This window comes from Phodopus roborovskii, unplaced genomic scaffold (assembly GCF_943737965.1).
Source record: "Phodopus roborovskii unplaced genomic scaffold, PHOROB, whole genome shotgun sequence".
In the NCBI taxonomy this organism is placed as follows: Eukaryota; Metazoa; Chordata; class Mammalia; order Rodentia; family Cricetidae; genus Phodopus; species Phodopus roborovskii.
Window position 1 is genome coordinate 4,672,635 of NW_026126636.1, and position 22,042 is coordinate 4,694,676.

The following is a 22,042-nucleotide window of genomic DNA, read 5'->3' on the forward strand; positions in this document are numbered from 1 at the left end:
GGGGAGTGGGATGTGTGTGTGTGTGTGTGTGTGTGTGTGTGTGCGCGCGCGCGTGCGTGTGTGTGCGTGTGTGTTGTGGGGGGTCCAACCCTTGCCGGTTGTCCTGCAGCGGCCCCTGCTGGGCATTCAGCCACTAAACAGAAGGGTCAGACATTTCATTTCCGGGGACTCTGTATGTATAATTCCCGAGGGCAGCACACCGCAAAGGCACTACAGACCCTGGGGACGGAGAGGGTGGCTGTGAGGCCTCCAAGACTCCGATCCCTTCCACAGCAATCCACCGCGCGCGTACTCCAGGGCTGGAGAGGAGCGCAGGCTCAGGTCGTGGTTTCGGCCACCGGTCTCCTGTCCCTGAGAGCAAGGGACGGGGGACCAGCCTCTCCAGCATCTCCCCTCCGCGCCGTGCAATGCGGCGGCCAGACTGCGCCTGGAAGTGAGACTAACCCAACGCCACCGCCCTTCCCTCAGCCCACGCCTAGCGCAATAGCTAAGTTCGTTTGCCGGTGTCGGTCTGGTTCCCAGGGTCCGAAGCCCGCGGTACCCTGGGAATGGTAGTTCGTGCAGGCCGCTGGTTCCGACTAGAACAATGGGAGGAGTCTGAACCGGGGCCACACCTCCTCGAGACCAGGAACTGGCTCTCCTGATCTCCGTCGCTGACCCCGTAGTCCCAGTCCTCGCGCCCTAGCAGTCGGCGGAAGGAGCAAGACCGTCTGGACTACATTTCCCAGAGGTCCTTGCGCCTCCCGCTCTCAGGCCGCGACGCGGGGTCCGCTTTCCAGGTGTGGTCTGAGGGTGACGGCCGATCGGCCCGGACTCCTGCTCCCGTGGTGCCCCGCGCGTGGCCAGCCCAGCCCCCGGCTCCTGCCCGCCCCGCAGCGGCGCTGGTTGTTGTCGTGAGCCGCAGCCGCCCCGCTTCGCCCCTCCCCTCCTCCCCTCCCCCCGGCCCTGCACACGGGCCGCCCCTCCCCCCGCCTCCCCGGCCCCTCTCACGGTGCCAAGATGGCGGCGGCGGCGGGCGGCGGCAGTTGCCCCGGGCCTGGCTCCGCACGGGGCCGCTTCCCGGGCCGGCCGCGGGGTTCCGGCGGGGGCGGGGGCCGCGGCGGCCGAGGCAGCGGAGCCGAAAGAGTGCGGGTAACCCTGCGGCGCGGCGGCGGCGCGGCGGGGCCGGGAGGAGCCGAGCCCGGGGAGGACACGGCCCTGCTCCGTTTGCTGGGGCTCCGCCGGGGCCTGCGCCGGCTCCGCCGTCTGTGGGCTGGTCCGCGCGTTCAGCGAGGCCGGGGCCGGGGCCGGGGCCGGGGCCCGAACCGAGGCTGCATGCCGGAGGAGGAGAGCAGTGACGGGGAATCCGAGGAGGAGGTGAGGCGGTCGGACGCGTCTCTTGCGCCGGGTGGGGCGGAGGCCAGGGGCTTGCAGGGCTCCGGATACTCCGGACCAGTGGGATTCTCGGGGCTCTTGGAAATGAGCGTGGAAGGCAGCAGGCTGCGTGGAGCTTTCGGGTGGCCAGGGCCTTTGAAAGTGGTCAGAGCAGACCTGATTGCAGCTAGACGCCTGGGCTCCAGGCAAGCCCTGCTGGTGTCCCGAGCTGATCTTTCGTGGTAGCAATGGCAGTGCAGGAGAGGAGTGGGTGAAGAGGCCACGGGGATCGCATGCCCCACCAGTGCTGGTTGACAGCAGCAGCGTGGCCTTAATGGACCAAGGCTGGAGCCTCCTGGGCTCTTACCTGCAGGCTGCTTCCTTGGGCCTGATAATCAATCCGCGACACGTCCCTGGTTTCACGAATGTCCCTGTTGCTCTCTGGTTCTAAGGTAGAGCGGTGGAGGCTTCTTCCGGCACAGGTTGAGGAGGGATAGCGTGATTGCTGAGTCTTGAGTCTGGAGCGAGTGCTGCTCATGCCTTATCCCCTCTCCGCCTTTGGAAAAGGAGTGCGTGGATTGTATTGCTTGGGAGAGTTGTTAGTCCTCTGAGGGCTCAGAGTGGATTCTGATGTGAGAAGCCATCTGCTCCACCTTTCACCCTTCGCCCCTCAGCATTGCCCATTCCCATGTCGGAATGCCGGGAAGGGTGTAAATAAACGAAGGACCTACTGTGTGTAGTTGGAATTAGCCCTCATTGTCATGCCTACGGCTTAACTTGAGGAGACCCTCTAGTTGTTTCTTCTGGGCCAGTGAACCACTGATGGCTGTGCTGGTGTGGTCTGGTTGGAGCATGCATTGCACCTTCTCTCCCTCTGACCTGGCCTCAGGCTGCTAAGTTCTTTGGTAAATGAGCAGAAGTACGTTAAGGTAGAAGCTAAGTATTATACCCTCAACACCTGAAACTCAGGTGGACCAGGGCTTCGGCACTGACTGCTGTTTCTCCCCTTCACCCCTGGTCCCTAAATCAGGAGTTTCAGGGTTTTCATTCAGATGAAGATGTGGCCCCCAGTTCCCTGCGCTCTGCGCTCCGATCCCAGCGAGGTGAGTGATGGGGAAACTCTACCTCTACAATTTTAAGGGAATGTTCTCACCCTTTGTGACAGCTCTTTGGTGTTCACCTAGTTTCCACCGTTACTGAGTGCGTCCTGTGTTCAGCGTCCAAGCGAGCCTGGGATTTGGGGGAAACAGACAACTAAGACTTAGTACCTTGCCTCTCTGGGGTGCTTTTATTAAGTCCTCAGGGCCAGCTTGACCCAACTCCCCGCACCTGTTCTCCTTTTAGGTCGAGCCCCCCGGGGTCGGGGTCGAAAGCATAAGACAACCCCTCTTCCTCCTCGCCTAGCAGATGTGGCTCCTGGCCCCCCAAAGACTTCTCGGAAACGGGGCGAGGAGGGCACAGAGCGAATGGTGCAGGCGCTGACTGAACTTCTCCGGCGGGCCCAGGCACCCCAAGCCCCTCGGAGCCGGGCATGTGAGCCCTCCACTCCCCGTCGGTCTCGGGGACGGCCCCCGGGACGGCCAGCAGGCCCCTGCCGGAAAAAGCAGCAAGCAGTAGTGGTAGCAGAAGCGGCTGTGACAATCCCTAACCCTGAGCCTCCACCTCCTGTGGTCCCAGTAAAGAACAGAACTGGCGGCTGGAAGTGCAAGGAGGGACCTGGACCAGGACCTGGAACCCCCAAACGTGGAGGGCAGCCCGGGAGAGGAGGCCGTGGAGGCAGGGGCAGAGGCCGAGGCGGACTTCCCCTTATGATCAAGTTTGTTTCGAAGGCCAAAAAAGTGAAGATGGGACAATTGTCCCAGGGACTAGAATCAGGTCAGGGTCATGGTCAACATGGGGAGAGCTGGCAGGATGCCCCCCAAAGGAAAGATGAGGATGAACAGGAAGGGGGCCCTTGTCGGAAGAAGCCAGAGGAGAAACCGGAGGAGGAGGAGGGAGACCAGAAGGAAGAAAAAGCAGACAACGATGAGGACAAAGAGGAGGAAGGGGAGACCGAAACAGCTGTGGCCGAGGAAGAAGTGATGCCAGTCAAGGAGAGGGGAGAGGCAAAGCCGCCATCACCACCCTCGACCCCTCCAGTCCCCTCACCACCTCCTCCTGTCCCACCCCCTTCAGTATCTCCACCTCCAGCGTCCCCTCTGCCACCCCCAGTTTCTCCTCCTCCCCCAACAACCCCTCTTCCACACCCAGCCTTAGAGAAGCAAGAAGAGTCTCCTCCTCATGTGGTCCCAGCTACTTGCTCTAGGAAGAGGGGCCGGCCTCCCCTGACTCCTAGCCAGCGGGCAGAGCGGGAAGCTGCTCGGTCAGGACCAGAGGGCACCTTCTCTCCCACTCCAAACCCCAGCACCACCACAGGAAGCCCTTTGGAAGACAGTCCTCCCGTGGCCCCCAAAAGTACCACCTTCTTGAAGAATATACGGCAGTTTATTATGCCTGTGGTGAGTGCCCGTTCCTCCCGCGTTATCAAGACACCCCGGCGGTTTATGGACGAAGACCCTCCCAAGCCTCCAAAGGTGGAGGCTTCTATTGCTCGACCTCCTGTTGCCACCTCCCCACCTGCTCCCCAGGAGGCGGTACCAGTCCCCTCTCCACCTCGTGTCCCAACTCCCCCATCTACCCCAGTCCCACTCCCTGAGAAGAGACGGTCTATCCTAAGGGAACCCACCTTTCGCTGGACTTCACTAACTCGGGAGCTACCACCGCCTCCCCCTGCTCCTCCCCCTGCTCCATCCCCACCAGCTCCATCCCCACCACCTACCCCTGCAACTCCCTCCCGGAGGCCCCTGCTCCTTCGGGCCCCTCAGTTTACCCCAAGTGAAGCCCACTTGAAGATCTATGAATCGGTGCTTACCCCTCCTCCTCTTGGGGCTCTTGAAACCCCTGAGCCAGAGCTGCCTCCTGCTGACGACTCTCCTGCCGAGCCTGAGCCTAGGGCCGTGGGGCGGACCAACCACCTCAGCTTACCCCGATTTGTCCCTGTGGTCACCACTCCTGTTAAAGTTGAGGTGTCCCCCAGTGGGGCTCCAGCCCTGAGCAATGGGCAGCAGCTTCAGGCTCAGCTCCAGCAGTCCCCACAGGCCTCGCAGACCCAGCTCCTGCCCCAGGCACTACCACCACAGCAACCACAGGCCCAGCCACAGGGACAGCTGCAGCCACCTCCATCACCGCAACACACACCACCACTGGAAAAGGCCCGGGTTGCAAGTCTGGGTCCGCTGCCACTGTCTGGGGTGGAGGAAAAAATGTTCAGCCTTCTTAAGCGAGCTAAGGTGCAGCTATTCAAGATTGATCAGCAGCAACAGCAGAAAGTAGCAGCTTCAATGTCGGTGAGTGTTGCTGTCAGCTGTCTCCCTAGGGCCACTCGGCCACTGTCCCCTTTACTTGGCGCCTGCCTGTTCCCTGGTCCCATCCCTTTCATGTCCCATTTCCCCATTCCCACTGGTCCTCACTTTGCAGCCCCTGACCCTGTTGTTATTTCCCCGACTAGCCAAGCCCTGCAGTGCAAGTGGAGGAGGCTGTGGGGACTGTCAAACAGACCCCAGACAGAGGCTCTGTCAAGTCTGAAGATGAATCCATGGACACTAAGAGAGACCGAGCCTCGGTATGCCATGAGAGGGGGGACTTCTGAAGAAGTCTGGCTACAGGACCGTGGGGAACAACTTCCCACACCTGTTCCTGGTTTTTCCTCTCCCAGGGCCCCGAATCACCTGTGCAAGGCCCCCGAATCAAACATGTCTGTCGTCACGCTGCTGTGGCCTTAGGTCAGGCTCGGGCCATGGTGCCTGAAGATGTACCCCGCCTCAGTGCCCTCCCTCTCCGGGATCGGCAGGACCTTGCCACTGAGGGTAGGGGACTTGTGTAATGGGATGCTTGACAATAAGGTTTGTGCATGAGCAAAAGCTCCAAGGAACGGAGTGGAAGGGTTTGATGGGGACTTAGGGGCAAGGGGGTTGGAGTGCTGCTAGGTCTTGGATAAACCCAGTTAGTTCCAGAGTACCTGGAGCCTGTCGGTGTGGGAGAGCGGAGGGAGAACTGGGACACGAGGTGGGGTACCTAGTGTTTTGTGGCTCTCTCTCCCTCCCATCTGCTCCAATAGATACGTCGTCAGCGTCAGAGACTGAGAGTGTCCCATCCCGATCCCAGCGGGAAAAGGTGGAACCCACAGGGCCTGGGGGAGACTTGGAGCCTACAGGGTCTGCAGGGGCCCTGGCCCACACACCAAGGCGGTCACTGCCATCTCACCATGGCAAGAAAATGAGAATGGCTCGTTGTGGGCACTGTCGTGGTTGCTTTCGTGTGCAGGACTGTGGCTCTTGTGTCAACTGCTTGGATAAACCTAAGTTTGGGGGCCCCAACACTAAGAAGCAGTGCTGTGTGTAAGTAGCTGAAGGGTACCCTCTGGTCCCATCCAGGATTGTCAGTCGCCTGAGCCTCCTGCCCCAGCCCCCCTTGTGCCCAGTCAGAGCAGTGGGATTGGCATCCTTGTGGAGAGCTTCCTCTCTTCCCCCAGACCACCAGTCCCCTACCCTGGTGACGTGCTGCTCCCCTCCCCAGATACCGGAAGTGTGACAAGATAGAGGCTCGGAAGATGGAGCGGCTAGCGAAAAAAGGTAATAAGATTCGAAGAGCATTCCTTCCTAAACCCTTAGGTAGATAGTGGTGTGGCCGAGGCCATGTTTTTCTTTGCTCTCCCCTTGCCCTTGCCCTTGCCTTTGCCCTGTGTCCTTCTCTACCAAAGCTCGCGTCTTTCCTGCATCCCTTCTTTTGTGCAGCACTTTCTGGATTTCCTTTGTCCTGGTGCCCACCCATGTCCCTTGCTGAGTTCAAATCCTACCGAGTCCCCTGTTCCCACAGGCCGGACGATAGTGAAGACGCTGTTGCCCTGGGATTCCGATGAATCTCCTGAGGCCTCCCCTGGTCCTCCAGGCCCACGCCGGGGGGCGGGAGCTGGGGGGCCCCGGGAGGAGGTGGGGGCCACTCCCGGGCCCGAGGAGCAGGACTCCCTCCTACTGCAGCGCAAGTCAGCCCGACGCTGCGTCAAACAGAGGCCCTCCTATGATGTCTTCGAGGACTCAGACGACTCAGAGCCCGGGGGTCCCCCTGCTCCAAGACGTCGAACCCCCAGAGAACATGGTGCGTTCTTAATCAGTTTGTCCTATGTCTCTTTTCCTTTTGGCCATTCTGGGGGTGGAGGGCCCTCTGCCTTTTGTTTAGAAGGGACAGGGCTCCTCAGTCTATCCAAGAGGGTAGCTGGGGGACAAAGAAGAAAATAGCTCTAGGGACGCACGTACACAACTGGTGTGAGGTTTTTGAGCCCTGGTTGGAGGGAGCCCTGGATGTAGGTGCGGAGGGGTGGAGGGCGGGCCCAGCATGGGAAGGGTCAGCTGTCCTGTGTCCTGCCTAGAGCTGCCAGTGCTAGAACCTGAGGAGCAGAGCCGACCCCGCAAACCCACCCTGCAGCCTGTGTTGCAGCTCAAGGCCCGAAGGCGCCTGGACAAGGTCAGCACGGCCCGCTCCGAGAACCCCAAGCCCTGTGTGAGGCATGGCTCCTGCTCTCCAGGAGCTACCTGGCAAGTCAGGGTGATGGGCACACCTGAGTGTCGTGGTGTGTCCTCACCAGAGGACAGGTCCTGAGGGATGAGGCAGGCCTTGCCTTTCTGGAAAGCCAAGTGGGATCTGGGCAAAAGGCAGGGTCTGGCAGGTTGGGGGAGGCCAGTGAGGAAAGGATTCTGCAGAGGGGTGGGGTTGGCATCCTTTGACAACCCCATGTCCCCCCTTAGGATGCTTTAGCCTCTGGCCCCTTTGCCTCTTTTCCCAACGGCTGGACTGGAAAGCAGAAGTCCCCTGATGGTGTGCACCGGGTCCGAGTGGATTTTAAGGTACAGGGTTGAGGGCTGATTGTAGAGCCTGTGGTGGAAGAAGAAACTTGATTGTATCAAGAGTAAGCAGAGTTTTCAGCATGGATTTGACTTGTGTTCCTGGCTGCCTTCCAATCCTGTGTCCTCTTCTCTTATCCCAGGAGGACTGCGACCTAGAGAACGTGTGGCTTATGGGCGGTCTCAGCGTGCTTACTTCTGTGCCAGGGGGACCGCCGATGGTGTGTCTGCTGTGCGCTAGCAAAGGCCTCCATGAGGTTGGTGGTGGTGGACCTTTTAATCCCAACAATCGGGAGACAGAGGCAGGTGGATCTGTGTGGGTTTGAGGCCAGCCTGCTCTACAAAGCGAGTTCCAAGGTGCTCCAAAGCTACAGAGAAACCCTGTCTTAAAGAGAAAAAAACAAAACCAAAACATTACCAAAAAAAAAAAAAACCCCAATCCATTTGCCCAGGGGTCTCCCCCTGGCTGTCCATCCTCATTTCTTTACTCCTCCCCCCCTGGCTGTCCATCCTCATAGTGCCTCATTTCTTTACTCCTCCTAGTTGGTCTTTTGCCAAGTCTGCTGCGATCCTTTCCACCCCTTCTGTCTGGAGGAGGCAGAACGGCCCTTGCCCCAGCATCGAGACACCTGGTGCTGCCGGCGCTGCAAGTTCTGCCATGTCTGTGGGCGCAAAGGCCGCGGGTCCAAGGTGGGACACTGACAGCCTGGGGTGTGGGGAGGGCTGTCCTCACGCAGTATTAATTTACACTGCTCCTCTCTTCCACTGTCCACCAGCACCTCCTGGAATGTGAACGTTGCCGCCATGCTTACCACCCAGCCTGCCTAGGACCTAGCTACCCAACCCGGGCCACGCGTAGACGGCGCCACTGGGTGAGAGATGAGCTCATGTCCCTTGCTCTGGCATTCCACTTGTTCTGCCCTTAGACTTAACCTAGGCCGGAGTTCCCATAGAGATGTAAGGGCTGGACATGACTCTGAGAATGTGGTAGGCAACATTTCCTCTCCAGAGTGTACACCTAGGCAGGCTGCAGCGAAGAATTGGGTTTTAGGAACTTGTAGGTTCACAGGGCCCTGCCCTGCCCTGAGGTCCATTCTGCGCCTTTCTTCCTCATCTCTTGTCCTGGTCCTTCATTTGTCCCTTCTGCCCCTCCTCGCCATCTCACCTGTCTGTCTGCTTGAGCCTGATGTCCAGCTTTCTTCTAACATCACCCTGCTCCCCTAGATCTGTTCAGCCTGTGTGCGCTGTAAGAGCTGTGGGGCAACTCCAGGCAAGAACTGGGACGTCGAGTGGTCTGGAGATTACAGCCTCTGCCCCCGGTGCACCGAGCTCTATGAGAAAGGTGGGAGCTGGCGGGAGAGCAGAGCTGGGGGCTATGGTGGGATGGGCCAGCCTCTGGACTAGGGTCCCACTCATGGCCTCCAGCCCCAAAGCAAGAGAGTCCAGTATCTTCCCGATTTTAGCTGCAGAGCTTTTGCTTTGATCCGGTACCCTTCACCCCAAGCCCTCCAGCATGCAGATAATGAGCATAGAGCAGAACCACCCTGAGAAGTGCGAGGATGGGTTGGGAGCCACCAAGTCACTAAGATACCTCCTAGAAGAACCCCAAGTTTCCACTGGGCAGCTTGAAGACCAGTGCTTTCTTCATTTGTTCGCCCAGTACATTTTGCAAAATCTTTTTTTTTTTTTTTTTTTTTTTTTTTTTTGTGTTGTTTTTGTTTTTGAAAGGTGTTGACTACAGAGAAAACGGGCTTTGTCTACAGACAGCTTTTTTAACCAAAGGGCATAGTTGAAGCAGCTTGTGTAGTTGTCAGAGATGTGTGCAGCCTCTGCACGTGGCTTGGGTAGAGATCAGTCCTCGTTGCTCTTGACTTTTGCCTCTAACTTCTTTCCCCAGGGAACTACTGCCCAATTTGCACGCGCTGCTATGAAGACAATGACTATGAGAGCAAGATGATGCAATGCGCACAGTGTGACCACTGGGTGCATGCCAAGTGTGAGGGGCTCTCAGGTGAGGACGCAGGCCCAGCCCTTGGGGGGCCCTGTCACCAGCAGAGGCCTGTAGGATGACAGATGCACTAACTGCCTAGAGCCTAGGGGGGGCTCCCAGGGGCCCTTAAATCTTTCCAACCCATTGTCTCCTTTGTCATCGGCTGCTGTAGATGAAGACTATGAGATCCTTTCTGGGCTACCAGACTCGGTGCTGTACACCTGTGGCCCGTGTGCTGGGGCGACACAGCCCCGATGGAGAGAGGCCCTGAGTGGGGCCCTGCAGGCAGGCCTGCGCCAGGTGCTCCAGGGCCTGTTGAGCTCGAAGGTAGCAGGCCCGTTGCTGCTGTGCACCCAGGTCTGGAGGGCCCCAGAGGCAGGGTGGCTGGGGTTGGGCTCAGCATCAGCCCTTCTGACTTCCCAAATTTGCAGTGTGGGCAGCAGGATGGGAAGCAGCTCCGCGCAGGACCCTGTGATTTGCAAGCTGTGGGACGGCGCTTTGAGGAAGGCCACTATAAGTCTGTGGTGAGTGGGACATGGGCGTCTGTGGTGAGTGGGACATGGGCGTCTGTGGTGAGTGGGACATGGCAGGGGCAGCTGGCTGCCATGAGAAGGGGGCAGAGCTGGGCTGGGTGAGGCTGGAGTTTGGCGTAAGGGCTCGGACACTAAGAAATTCCCTTACAGCACAGCTTCATGGAAGACATGGTGGCCGTCCTGACGAGGCACTCTGAGGAAGGAGAGACCCCAGAGCGCCGGGCTGGGGGCCAGGTGAAAGGGCTCCTACTGAAGGTGATTGCTGGGGTGGCCGTAGGGGACAAAGAATGTGTTCTTCGGACCCTGCCCCACCTGTTCTTGAGATAAGGCAGTTCTTCTCATCCTGCTAACCCGTTCCCCAGCTGCTAGAGTCTGCGTTCTGCTGGTTCGACGCTCATGACCCTAAGTATTGGCGACGGAGTGCCCGGCTGCCCAAGTGAGTGAGGCTGAGTAACTGGAGGGGACCAAGGAGTGAGGTCAAAAGCAAGGGCGTGTGGGATTGCAGGGATTGGGCTGGGATAAGGAGCAGGCTGAAGGCTGGGAGGAGGGTGGTGGGGCCAGGGAAGCTTTCCTCATTACCTCTACACTGGCAAAGATATTTCTGTGTAGTTAGCTCTGTCTTTGCTTCTGCTTTTAAGAAGGAAAATGGTTTCATGTGCATTTCCTGCATGTATGGCATGTATGTCCGTATGAGGGTGTCATCCTCTAGAACTGGAGTCGCAGACAGTTGTGAGCTGCCATGTGGGTTCTGGGATTTGAACCCAGGTCCTCTGGAAAAATAGCCAATGCTCCTAACCACTGAAGCATCTCTCCAGCCCGTTTCTCCTTTGAAGGCATTTGGGAAGCTCATGTTTTGGAGGGTGGGCAGGCCCTGATGCCCCGGGTGGTCAGAGTGGTGACATGGAAGCCCTAGAGATTGTGGGGGCCTCCACGGATGAGCTGCTAGAGTGTAGGGATCAGAGAAATTGTCCTGGAGGGGTGACGCCTAAGCTGAGAGGCAGAGTATTCCAGGCGCATGAGGAACAGCACATCTAACTAGCACAGGGGAGTGTCTTATGTGAGTGAGGATGGAAGAATGGAGTTGTGGCATGCTAAGGCTTAAATTGTGGGTGGGGTCCAGTTGGATTGGCTTTGTTGAGCACATCAGATGCTAACCCCGCCTTCACAGCGGAGTCCTTCCCAATGCCGTGCTGCCCCCATCCTTGGACCATGTCTATGCTCAGTGGAGACAGCAAGAATCAGAGACCCCAGAATCCGGGCAACCTCCAGGGGATCCTTCAGCAGGTACCAACTAGGAATCAGAGGCCGGAACCTGATTGGTGGGCCATGCTTTAGATCCTGACTCCTTAGTTTACTTTCCCACATCCTTTGCAGCTTTCCAGAGCAAGGACCCCGCTGCTTTCTCACACCTGGATGACCCCCGTCAGTGTGCACTCTGTCTCAAGTATGGGGATGCTGATTCCAAGGTAAAGGTTACTATGCAGAGTTCTAGGTTGTAGGGCCTGGTCCTTGGAACCCCCCCACCCCACCCCGCCCCCACTTCCCTCACTGCCATTCTTCTTCCCACAGGAGGCAGGGCGGCTCCTGTACATTGGGCAGAACGAGTGGACACATGTCAACTGTGCCATTTGGTCAGCCGAAGTGTTTGAGGAGAATGATGGCTCCCTCAAGAATGTCCATGCTGCTGTTGCACGAGGAAGGCAGATGGTAAGGGCGTGGGCCCAGGAAGTGGGCAGCTCTTGGGGTCACAAGTCAGTACTTTCTTCAGTGTAGAACTAGTAACCCGTTATTACACAGTGGTCTCTGGGACATGTCCTTCCATTCCATTACTGGTCCCTGGTACCCTTTTTATGGTGCTGGGAATTGAAATTAGGGCCTCACATGTGCTAGGCAAGTGTTGTGCCACTGAGCTGTATTCTCAGACTTCTCTTGGGGGTGGTGGGGGAGACAAAGTCATGAGCCCCGGTGGTGCTGGTGCTTACAGGTAGCTCAGTGTGGTTTCAGATGGGATCTTCCTTCCCGAGTACTGGGGTTGTAGGCATGTGCTCCTTGTCTGGCTCCCTCCGTGCCCTTCGGTTGGTTGTCTCATGACTCTGTTACTGACGATGGGCAGTACTTCGTCTCTAGCTTCATCTAGGCCTGTACCCAAAGAGATGGAAGTTAAAGGCCTTGTTGACAGTACCTTTGTAGGGACACCTTCCAAACAGTGCATCTCCCTCCCACTGGGCCCTGGCGGCACACATCTTTAAGCCCAGCACTGGGGAGGCAGAGGCAGGAGGATATCTGTGAGTGTGAGGATAGCCTGGTCGACAGAGTGAGTTCTAGGACTCACTGTCTCAAAACCCTGTCTCAAAAAAACAAGCAACGACAAGAAAGAAAGAAAGAAAGAAAGAAAGAAAGAAAGAAAGAAAGAAAGAAAGAGAGAAAGAGAGAGAGAAAGAGAGAAAGAGAGAAAGAGAGAAAGAGAGAAAGAAAGGAAGGAAGGAAGGAAGAAAGCAAACCCTTGCTCAGTCTTTCCCCCTGGGTGGAGTCTCAGGTGACTAGTATTAAGACACGCTGATAGCTTCTCAATAAATAAGAGTTGATATGCACCCCAGGCTGGTAGCTGGGAAACCAGCACAAGACTGATCCAGACCCACGTCAGTTAGAAGGCCTGGGCAGTCTATCGGACCTCTGACCGTGGAACCAGGATGTAGCCCTGGTACACGAAAGGACTTCGGGAACACATTCCTCATGGAGGTCTATTCCCTTAACCTAGAGACATGAAGGAGGGCCTAGGCCCTACCCCAAATGACTTGACAGATTTTGGTGATCCTTCCTGGAAGGTCTCACCCTCCCTGGGGAGTGGATGGAGAATGGGATGGGACTGGGGAGGATGGGAGGGAGAGAGATCTGAGATGGATATGTAAAATAATAAAAAATAATAATAAATATCACTCCAGTGAGAGGTAACATTGTTAGAGCAGACTCTAGTTGTCAATCAGATTCTTCCTTAAACAAATGTAATTAGCATAACTGAAAGCTATGTGGTGAGGAATTGTCATCTACTCAATAAAAGTTCCAGATCCTGGGGGGGGGGGGGGAGAAAGAAGTAGGAGCTGATAGCTTTCCCCAGATGTCACATCCCATTTCTGAGGTAATGTTGGGGTGCGCACCTGACCTTACAGCTGGGGAAGGCTTTGTAAGGTGCTAGGCCAGCCAGGGCCTGTGCAGTTAGCAGCGATGCTGCGCCCTGTAGTTTTTCGCCTCAGCAGTCCCTTCCTCCCACAGCGCTGTGAGCTCTGCCTGAAGCCTGGAGCCACAGTGGGCTGCTGCCTGTCCTCCTGCCTCAGCAACTTCCACTTCATGTGTGCTCGGGCCAGCTACTGCATCTTCCAGGATGACAAGAAGGTTTTCTGCCAGAAACACACAGACCTCCTAGATGGCAAGGTGGGCCAGGATGCTCCATCAGCTGCTTATTCCACTATTGTCTCGGGTTTCCTATGGTCCTGTAGGCCAAGCTCTTGACTGCTTAGTCCCTGCCTGCAGAGCTTTTCCCTCCCACTCCTCTGGCCTCTGCCAGTCCAGCAACCCTTCATTTGCTTCCCGCCTCCCAGGAGATCGTGACCCCTGATGGTTTTGATGTTCTCCGGCGAGTCTATGTGGACTTTGAGGGCATCAACTTCAAGCGAAAGTTCTTGACTGGGCTTGAACCAGATGTCATCAATATACTCATTGGTGAGGCCCTTGCTCTCTTACTTGCTACTGCTGACCTCACTTGGCCCTGCCCTGCCTCACCTCTGCTTTGTACCATAGGCTCCATCAGAATCAACTCCCTGGGCACCCTGTCTGATCTCTCAGACTGTGAGGGTCGGCTCTTCCCCATTGGCTATCAGTGAGCACTCTGGGGCTGATGGGGGAGGGGGGAAAGGACTCCAGGGCTGGTGTTACTTCTAGGTTTCCCTAACTCTTGTCCACCTGTCTGCTCTAGGTGCTCCCGTCTGTATTGGAGCACAGTAGATGCTCGGAGGCGCTGCTGGTATCGGTGCCGAATTCTAGAGTATCGCCCTTGGGGGCCAAGGGCGGAGCCGGTTCACCTGGAGGCAGCAGAGGAGAACCAGACCATTGTGCATAGCCCCACCCCTCCCACAGGTAGCGCTTGGGTACTGCCTCTCCCCTTAAAGCTGTCACCCCAGTCCATACCCTCCTTGTCCTGAGAAGTTTCGGGATGCACTTAGTCTTTGCTTTCTTGGGATGAGAGAAGCAATAGCAGTTGGCTTTGAAGCATACCACAGGGGCTGGGCTGGACATTTCACAGGAAGTGAGGGAAGAGTACCCGCTACCAGCTGTGGGGAATAGGAGTGTTCACAGCTGGCCTCCGAAGGGCCGTGTGCTCTTGTAATGTTCGATTGATCTTGCTAAGGACACAGACTCCACTGCATTATGAGCAAGGGGAATGGTTTATCTCTACAGTAGCGGTGGAAAAATCAGGTTTGGGGCCTAGATGTGCTTATTTCCCTGGCTATGTATACACGAACCTATAGAGGCCAGAGGTGTCAGATCCTCCAGAGCTGGAGTGATTATGAGCCACTTGACGTGGCTGCTGGGAAATGAACTCTGGCCTTGTGGAAGAGGAGCAAGTGCTCTTAACTGCTGAGTCACCTCTCCACACATGATCCACAGACACGGAGTTTTGGTACAGAGCCCCCAGCTCCCCTGATAAAATATTCTTGCCTTTTCAGAGCCCCCCAATCATGACAACCTGCCAGATGCTGATCCCTTGATTCCTGGAGACCCTGGACACCACTCACCCGTTCAGAGTCTGGATCCCCCTCTTCGGACAGATCCAAGCAGTGGCCCTCCTCCTACCCCCCGCTCCTTCTCAGGGGCCCGAATCAAAGTGCCCAACTACTCACCATCTCGGAGGCCCTTAGGGGGTGTCTCGTTTGGTCCTCTGCCCTCCCCAGGTAAGCACAGAGTTCCAAGAATGGGTAGAGCAGCCAAGTGGTGGTGGCACATGCCTTTAAGCCTTGGAATCAGGAGGCAGTTCTAGGCCAGCCTGGTCTACATGGTGTATAGGGTGAGTTCTAGGACAGCCAGGGTTGTTACACAGAGAACCTTGTCTCGAAAAACCAAAACCATGAAAGAATGAGCGGAGCTAGGAAATGCAGAGCTGTTGGCTGATGCTGGCCATTTCTTCACAGGAAGTCCATCTTCCCTGACCCACCACATCCCCACAGTGGGAGACTCGGACTTTCCAGCTCCCCCCAGGCGATCTCGCCGGCCTAGCCCCCTGGCCACCAGGCCACCACCATCCCGGCGGACCTCCTCTCCTCTCAGAACTTCCCCTCAGCTCAGGGTGCCCCTGTCTACCTCAGTCACAGCCCTCGCACCTACCTCAGGGGAGCTGGCTCCCCCTGACCTGGCCCCATCTCCTCTGCCACCCCCTGAAGACCTGGGCCCAGACTTTGAAGACATGGAGGTGGTGTCGGCACTGAGTGCTGCTGACCTGGACTTCGCAGCCAGCCTGCTGGGGACTGAGCCCTTCCAGGAAGAGATCGTGGCTGCCGGGGCCGTGGGGAGCAGCCAGGCAGGCCCAGGGGACAGCTCAGAGGAGGAGGCCAGCCCCACCACTCGCTATGTCCACTTCCCTGTGACGGTGGTGTCGGGCCCTGCCCTGGCTCCCAGCTCCCTGGCTGGAACACCCCGGATTGAGCAACTGGACGGAGTGGATGATGGCACAGACAGCGAGGCAGAGGCTGTCCAGCAACCTCGGGGACAGGGCACTCCTCCTTCAGGACCAGCAGTGGGCCGGGGCGGAGTCATCGGAGCAGCAGGGGACAGAACCCGACCTCCTGAAGACTTGCCTTCAGAGATTGTGGATTTTGTGTTGAAGAACCTAGGGGGTCCTGGGGAGGGGGCTGCTGGTCCCAGAGAGGAATCTCTCCCTTCTGCACCTCCCTTGGCTAATGGCAGCCAGCCCCCACAAGGCCTGCCCGCTAGCCCAGCTGACCCTGCCCGGACATTTGCCTGGCTTCCAGGGGCTCCAGGGGTCCGGGTATTGAGTCTGGGTCCCGCTCCAGAACCCCCTAAACCTGCTACATCCAAGATCATCCTCGTCAACAAGCTAGGCCAAGTATTTGTGAAGATGGCTGGGGAGGGTGATCCTGTCACCCCCCCAGTAAAGCAGCCACCTCTGCCCCCTATCATTCCCCCAACGGCCCCCGCCTCCTGGACTCTGCCCCCAGGACCCCTGCTCAGTGTGTTACCAGTAGTAGGGGTAGGAGTGGTCCGGCCTGCCCCACCCCCACCCCCACCCCCGCTAACACTAGTGTTCAGCAGTGGGCCCCCCAGCCCACCACGCCAGGCCATCCGGGTCAAGAGGGTGTCTACCTTCTCTGGCCGATCCCTTCCAGTACCTCCCCCAAACAAAGCTCCCCGGCTGGATGAGGATGGAGAATCCTTGGAGGATACCCACCAAGTGCCAGGAATCAGCGGCAGTGGGTGAGCGTGGTCTCGGGCCGGGGCGACAGGCACGGGAGGGGACAGGAGGGGCGGTGGGTGAGGCCGGGGCGACAGGCACGGGAGGGGACAGGAGGAGCAGTTGGGCCTTCTGTGCGAACTTGCAGCTTCAGCCGTGTGCGGATGAAGACACCCACAGTACGTGGAGTTCTGGACCTAAACAATCCTGGGGAGCCTGCTGAGGAGGAAAGCCCTGGGTGAGTGACCAGGTCCCTTCCCTGGAGGCTCTGGTTCCCCTGCTCCCCAATAATTTTTGACTCCTGACAGTTCTCTCTTCACAGGCCCCTTCAGGACCAGTGCCCTTTGCTGCCACTTCCGGAAGGTCCTGCCCGGGCCCTTGATGGCCCCTCAGACCTGCTCTTTGAGTCCCAGTGGCATCACTATTCAGGTAAAGACTCCCTTTCTCCTCATTGCCTCCTTGTGCTTGGCCCAGTGGTGACCGGTGGACCCTGAATTGGGGTTACTCAAAACTCCGTGCACACCAGGGCCTGAGGCCTTTGACTCGTTCATTCTCTTAACCCCAGAAACAGAGCAGCGCATGGTGTGTGGGTACGCCTAAAGCTGGGTTAGGGCCACACAGATGCTCACAGGGAGCTAGCTAGCTCCTGGCCTTGTGACAGAAACAGAAGACAGCAGGTTTTAGTGGCTGGGTGGCGGTGGCACACACCCAGCACTCAGGAGGCAGAGGCAGAGGCAGGTGGGTCTCAGAGTTCAAGGCTAGCCTGGTCTACAGAGCAAGTCCCAGGACAGCCAGGGCTATACAGAGAAACCCTGTCTCAAACAACAACAAAACAAAACAGAAAGAAGAAGAAAGAAATGAGGGTTAGCGATGTATGCTTGTAATGCCGACACTGCAGGCTGAGTCGGAGTTGATTCAGCCCCTGTAGTAGACTGAGCCGCATAGTAACCCTCCCTCATAGGAGAAGGAACAAAACACCAAGGACAAACAGCTCCGTGTGTGAGCTTAAATGGCAGGGCTTTGTAGGGGCGGTGTAGGGGTACATCTCGTGGTTGGGATAAAATCCAGTGCCTGGCAAAGCCAAAAAGTCGGGATCACCCAGGAAGGGCAGATCCTAAGAACCGAAATGAGGGACAGGAAGTGGGGAGATCGGAAGAGTCTGGTGCTCCAGGGGCGGGCCAGGGATGGAGTTGTCCACAGTTTATCTGCCACAGTGAGCCGCCAGACCAGGCCTTTGAGTCCAGCACTGGCAGGGGGCAGGGGCAGGTGGCATCAGGCGGGTAGGATGTTGAAGACAGTGGTTGGTGACAAGCCAGAGCAGCACCCAGGCAGCTGGCCAAGAAGTTGAGCTAAGCTTCAGGAGGAGGCAGAGCAGCGGGTCAAAGAGCTCGAGGTTACGAGGGCTGCAACTCCAAAGCTGAGGGGAGGGGAGGTGGTGGCTGAGGGAAAGGACATGGGAGAATAGCGGTCAGCTTTGAGCAGGTGACTTCTGGGGTAGGAGGAAAATCTGGCAGGTTGGGTCACAGGTAGCTGCTCCACTGGATTTTGTCTGCTGAACTTGGTGAGACGGCAAGTGAGGGTTTCTGATGGTCTCTGGGGTCACTCATCGAAGCAGCCAAGTAGGGTGGTGGGCAAGCTGGGTTTGTATTTGGAGTGACCCGGGCCTATCCAGGTGTTTGGGTTCTCGGCATGCCGAGTTAGGCTAGGAGCACTAAATTAGAGCCAAGTGCTTAACTGAGAGGCTTCAACCTGCCGTGAGGGTGTGATAGTGTGATGGTGATGATGATAGGCACTTCCTGTTCCTGGGGACCCAGACTTGTCCGTTCTGCAGCTCAGGCAGCCTGCACTTCAGAGAAGCCGTGTGAGAAAGAGTAATGGGGAAGGGCCCTGTGCTGTCCCCGTGGTGTGCTGAGGGAGCAGCGCAGGGAGCAGGGGTGTCACTCATGGGAGGCCCCAAGGCTGCACTGGTTGGCTGGGCGTGTGGGACCCTGCCCCTGCCTGGCCTTGGTGTCACTGCAGCGGCATTTGCGCTCTACCCCCTCCCCCCATTAAAGCACTTCTCTCCTGGCTTCCAGGACCCCACATTTTCCCCTCTCTCTGGTCGTGCCTCATTCCAACCTTCAGTGTCTGTGTCCCAGCGCCTGGGCATTTGCCTCTGTGTGCTGCCCTGGTCTGCTTTCTGGGACTCGAAGGCTCTTACTCCTGTCTGTGTTCTGATAGCTACCACGTTACTTTCTATAGCCCAGGCCTCGTCCCTGGACTCGAGTGCCTGCTTTCTCCCCTGCTGGTTAGCCATCTCCACTATCAAGTTACAGGGAGATATTTTCAAGAGAGCTCTAAGCTAGCATGTCCCAAATAGTCCTTGATTTTCACCCCACAGTGTTCCTGTTCTCACCATGACAGTTGATGGCAATCTTACCTTTACTGTGTTCAAGCCCCAGACTCAGGCTCGAACCCTTGCCCTTAACCATTCCTTTGTCACAATTAACATCCACTACATCTGGGATCCTGTTTGCTTTATCTTTATAATTTGTGACTGAAGGTGTTGTGCATCTATGATCCCAGCTACTCTGAGTTTGTGTCTTCAGGAGTTCAAGGACAACCTGGTCCTTGAACAATGTAGTAAGACCCTGTGTCAACAAAACTAACTAAATATAGACAGTCCCTCAAGTAGTTTATAACAGTGGTTTTCAACCTTCCTAATGCTGCCACCATTTAATACAGTTCATGTGGTGGTGGCCATAAAATTATTTCATTGCTACTTCATAACTGTATTCTACTACTGAGTGGAATCATAATGTAAATATCTAATATGTAACCCCAAAGGGGTCACACCCGTAGGTTGAGTACCATTGATTTGTAGTAAATATAGCATGTACTTGAGTGTATATGTCTAAGCCTATACATTTTAATATCTATAAACATATACTAAATATTGAGCTGGGTAAGTAGATTGGTGATACAATGTTCACCTCGTACATCTAAGACTTGCCCAGGGGTGGGAGAGATTAGTGTCAACTGGGAATCGGGGGCACTGGGTCCTTTCCTGTAATTGAGACAAGGCCTCTTTCTGTGTAGCCCTGGCTGTCCTGCAACTCTTTCTGTAGACCAGGCTGGCCTCAAACTCACAGAGATCCGCCTGCCTCTGTCCCCCCAAGTGCTGTGATCAAATATGTCCATTACTAGCCTGGCAGCAGTGGCTTTGAGTCCAGGAAGATGGTCTTCTCCTATTCTTTCCTTCCCCATGGATGCAGGTGAGGCCTCAAGCTCTGAGGATGAGCCCCCATCCCCAGAGGACAAAGAAAACCAGGTTCCAAAACGAGCTGGTCCACACCTGCGCTTTGAGATCAGCAGTGATGATGGCTTCAGTGTGGAGGCAGAGAGCTTAGAGGGTGAGTTGGGGGTAGCAGTAGCAGAGGGGAAAGTGTTCAGACCTCATTCTGATTGCTCTGGCCCCTCGTTCCAGGGGCATGGAGAACTCTGATTGAGAAAGTACAAGAGGCTCGAGGGCATGCGCGGCTCAGGCATCTCTCCTTTAGTGGTAAGAGGTATCCCCAGGAATGCTGGGAGTAAGGGCAAGGTGGGCCCTCCATGTGATTGCCTTATTCCTCCCCCCCCCCCCCCCATTCTCAGGAATGAGTGGAGCGAGACTTCTGGGCATCCATCACGATGCTGTCATCTTCCTGGCAGAGCAGCTGCCTGGGGCCCAGCGCTGCCAGCACTATAAGTTCCGCTACCACCAGCAGGGAGAGGGTCAGGAGGAGCCCCCCCTGAACCCTCACGGGGCTGCCCGGGCTGAGGTCTATCTCCGGTGAGTGGTTGAGAATTAGGTCTAGAAAGATTGAAACTGAGATGCTAGGCAACTGGAAGAGTGGTCCATAGACTTCATGTCGGAAGAGTGGATGCCCACTCACCTCCTCTTGCCGCCTTCAGTCCTATAGTCCTTAGCAATACTGGCCCAGATCAAAAAATGACTAGGAAGCATCTCTTTGGAGGAGTGGCTGTGACCCTCCTATCTTCCTCCCACTTACAGGAAGTGTACCTTTGACATGTTCAACTTCCTGGCTTCCCAGCATCGGGTGCTCCCTGAGGGGGCCACCTGTGATGAAGAAGAGGATGAGGTGCAGCTTCGATCCACCAGGTATGCAGAGCAAATTGGAGTACTGGGCCTGGTCTGAGAGGGTCCTAAAGAGGGTATTCCTCCCGGACACCAACTTGGGTGGTACTGCTCTCCCCCACCAGACGTGCTACCAGCCTGGAGCTTCCCATGGCCATGCGCTTTCGCCATCTCAAAAAGACATCCAAAGAGGCTGTGGGTGTTTACAGGTTAGTGGGGTTGAGGGGGATGCTCCTTGGTGGATGGATGTATGCCTGGTTAGTGGGGTTGAGGGGGATGCTCCTTGGTGGATGGATGTATGCCTGGTTAGTGGGGTTGAGGGGGATGCTCCTTGGTGGATGGATGTATGCCTGGTTAGTGGGGTTGAGGGGGATGCTCCTTGGTGGATGGATGTATGCCTGGTTAGTGGGCTTGAGGGGGATGCTCCTTGGTGGATGGATGTATGCCTGGTTAGTGGGCTTGAGGGGGATGCTCCTTGGTGGATGGATGTATGCCTGGTTAGTGGGGTTGAGGGGGATGCTCCTTGGGTGGGTGGATATATGCCATGTTGGAGAGCTGCCTGGTGTCTGTCCTCCCTGCCCCCTGAACCCCCCATGTCACATTGTGCCCTGTAGGTCAGCTATCCATGGACGAGGCCTGTTCTGTAAGCGCAACATCGATGCTGGGGAGATGGTCATTGAATACTCTGGCATTGTCATTCGCTCTGTGCTGACGGACAAGCGAGAGAAATTCTATGATGGAAAGGTAAGTGCGTGCATAAGGGTATGCGGTGAGTGGGTGTGGGCCAACCTGCAGGGACGAGAGCTGACTCCTTCGTCCCATCCCGTAGGGTATTGGGTGCTACATGTTCCGCATGGATGACTTTGATGTGGTGGATGCCACCATGCACGGCAATGCTGCCCGCTTCATCAACCACTCATGCGAGCCCAACTGCTTCTCTCGCGTCATCCATGTGGAAGGCCAGAAACACATTGTCATCTTTGCCCTGCGCCGCATCCTGCGAGGTGAGGAGCTCACCTATGACTACAAGTTTCCCATCGAGGATGCCAGCAACAAGCTGCCCTGCAACTGTGGCGCCAAGCGCTGCCGTCGCTTCCTTAACTGAGGCGTGGCTGCCCCAGACCCTCATGTGCCCGCTGCCATCTCACCCTGGCCTGTGGCTCCCTAGTCTCTCAGTGTCTCCCTCCCACCCCCGTGTTCATGGTGGATGTGGGCATGTAGGGGCAAGAGCCCTGCCTCCAGCCCACCCAGCCATCGCCTCCTTCCTGCCCTGGGGACCCAGGTTGTAGATATTGTACAAAGGTTTCTAAATCCCTTCTTTTCTATGCACTTTTTTATTTAAGAGGGTGGGGGTCCCAGGTGGGAATCCTCCCCCCCCCCACAATAAAGTCTGTCAATGTTTGGAGAGGTGGTCTTTCCCTGATTTTATTATTGTGTTTGTTGTGTGTGGGCATACATACTAGTGCGCATGTGCTATCTCATGCCATTAGAGGTCGACAGGCTTGTGTGCTGAGCCATTTTATCCACTGAGCCATCTTGCCGGCCCTAGTATTTGTATGGTGCTGGAAACCGGTGGAAGCTCCCAGTTGACACATGGTTATAACCAAGGAGGCCACAGTGGCTAGTGAGGCCACCAGTCCAGATTAGAGGGGC

General features: G+C 56.6%; 1 protein-coding gene across 1 annotated transcript; it reads left to right on the forward strand.

The window, feature by feature from the left end:
* The first annotated feature begins 739 nt into the window (after window positions 1-739).
* Kmt2b (lysine methyltransferase 2B) lies at window positions 740-21,794 on the forward strand. Its single transcript, XM_051207466.1, has 37 exons — window positions 740-1,356; window positions 2,384-2,456; window positions 2,698-4,739; window positions 4,901-5,014; window positions 5,108-5,258; window positions 5,510-5,789; window positions 5,968-6,023; window positions 6,268-6,546; window positions 6,818-6,912; window positions 7,194-7,292; window positions 7,433-7,546; window positions 7,833-7,979; window positions 8,066-8,161; window positions 8,514-8,631; window positions 9,187-9,300; window positions 9,452-9,636; window positions 9,711-9,803; window positions 9,963-10,067; window positions 10,175-10,248; window positions 10,981-11,096; window positions 11,187-11,278; window positions 11,382-11,519; window positions 13,083-13,241; window positions 13,409-13,529; window positions 13,608-13,686; window positions 13,783-13,943; window positions 14,534-14,758; window positions 14,996-16,295; window positions 16,421-16,510; window positions 16,595-16,701; window positions 19,527-19,664; window positions 19,739-19,813; window positions 19,906-20,083; window positions 20,306-20,413; window positions 20,515-20,598; window positions 21,004-21,133; window positions 21,219-21,794. Exons 1-37 carry the CDS (start codon window positions 1,000-1,002, stop codon window positions 21,492-21,494), a joined length of 8,169 nt encoding a protein of 2,722 aa, XP_051063423.1. The 5' UTR covers window positions 740-999; the 3' UTR covers window positions 21,495-21,794.
* Window positions 21,795-22,042: the final 248 nt, after the last annotated feature.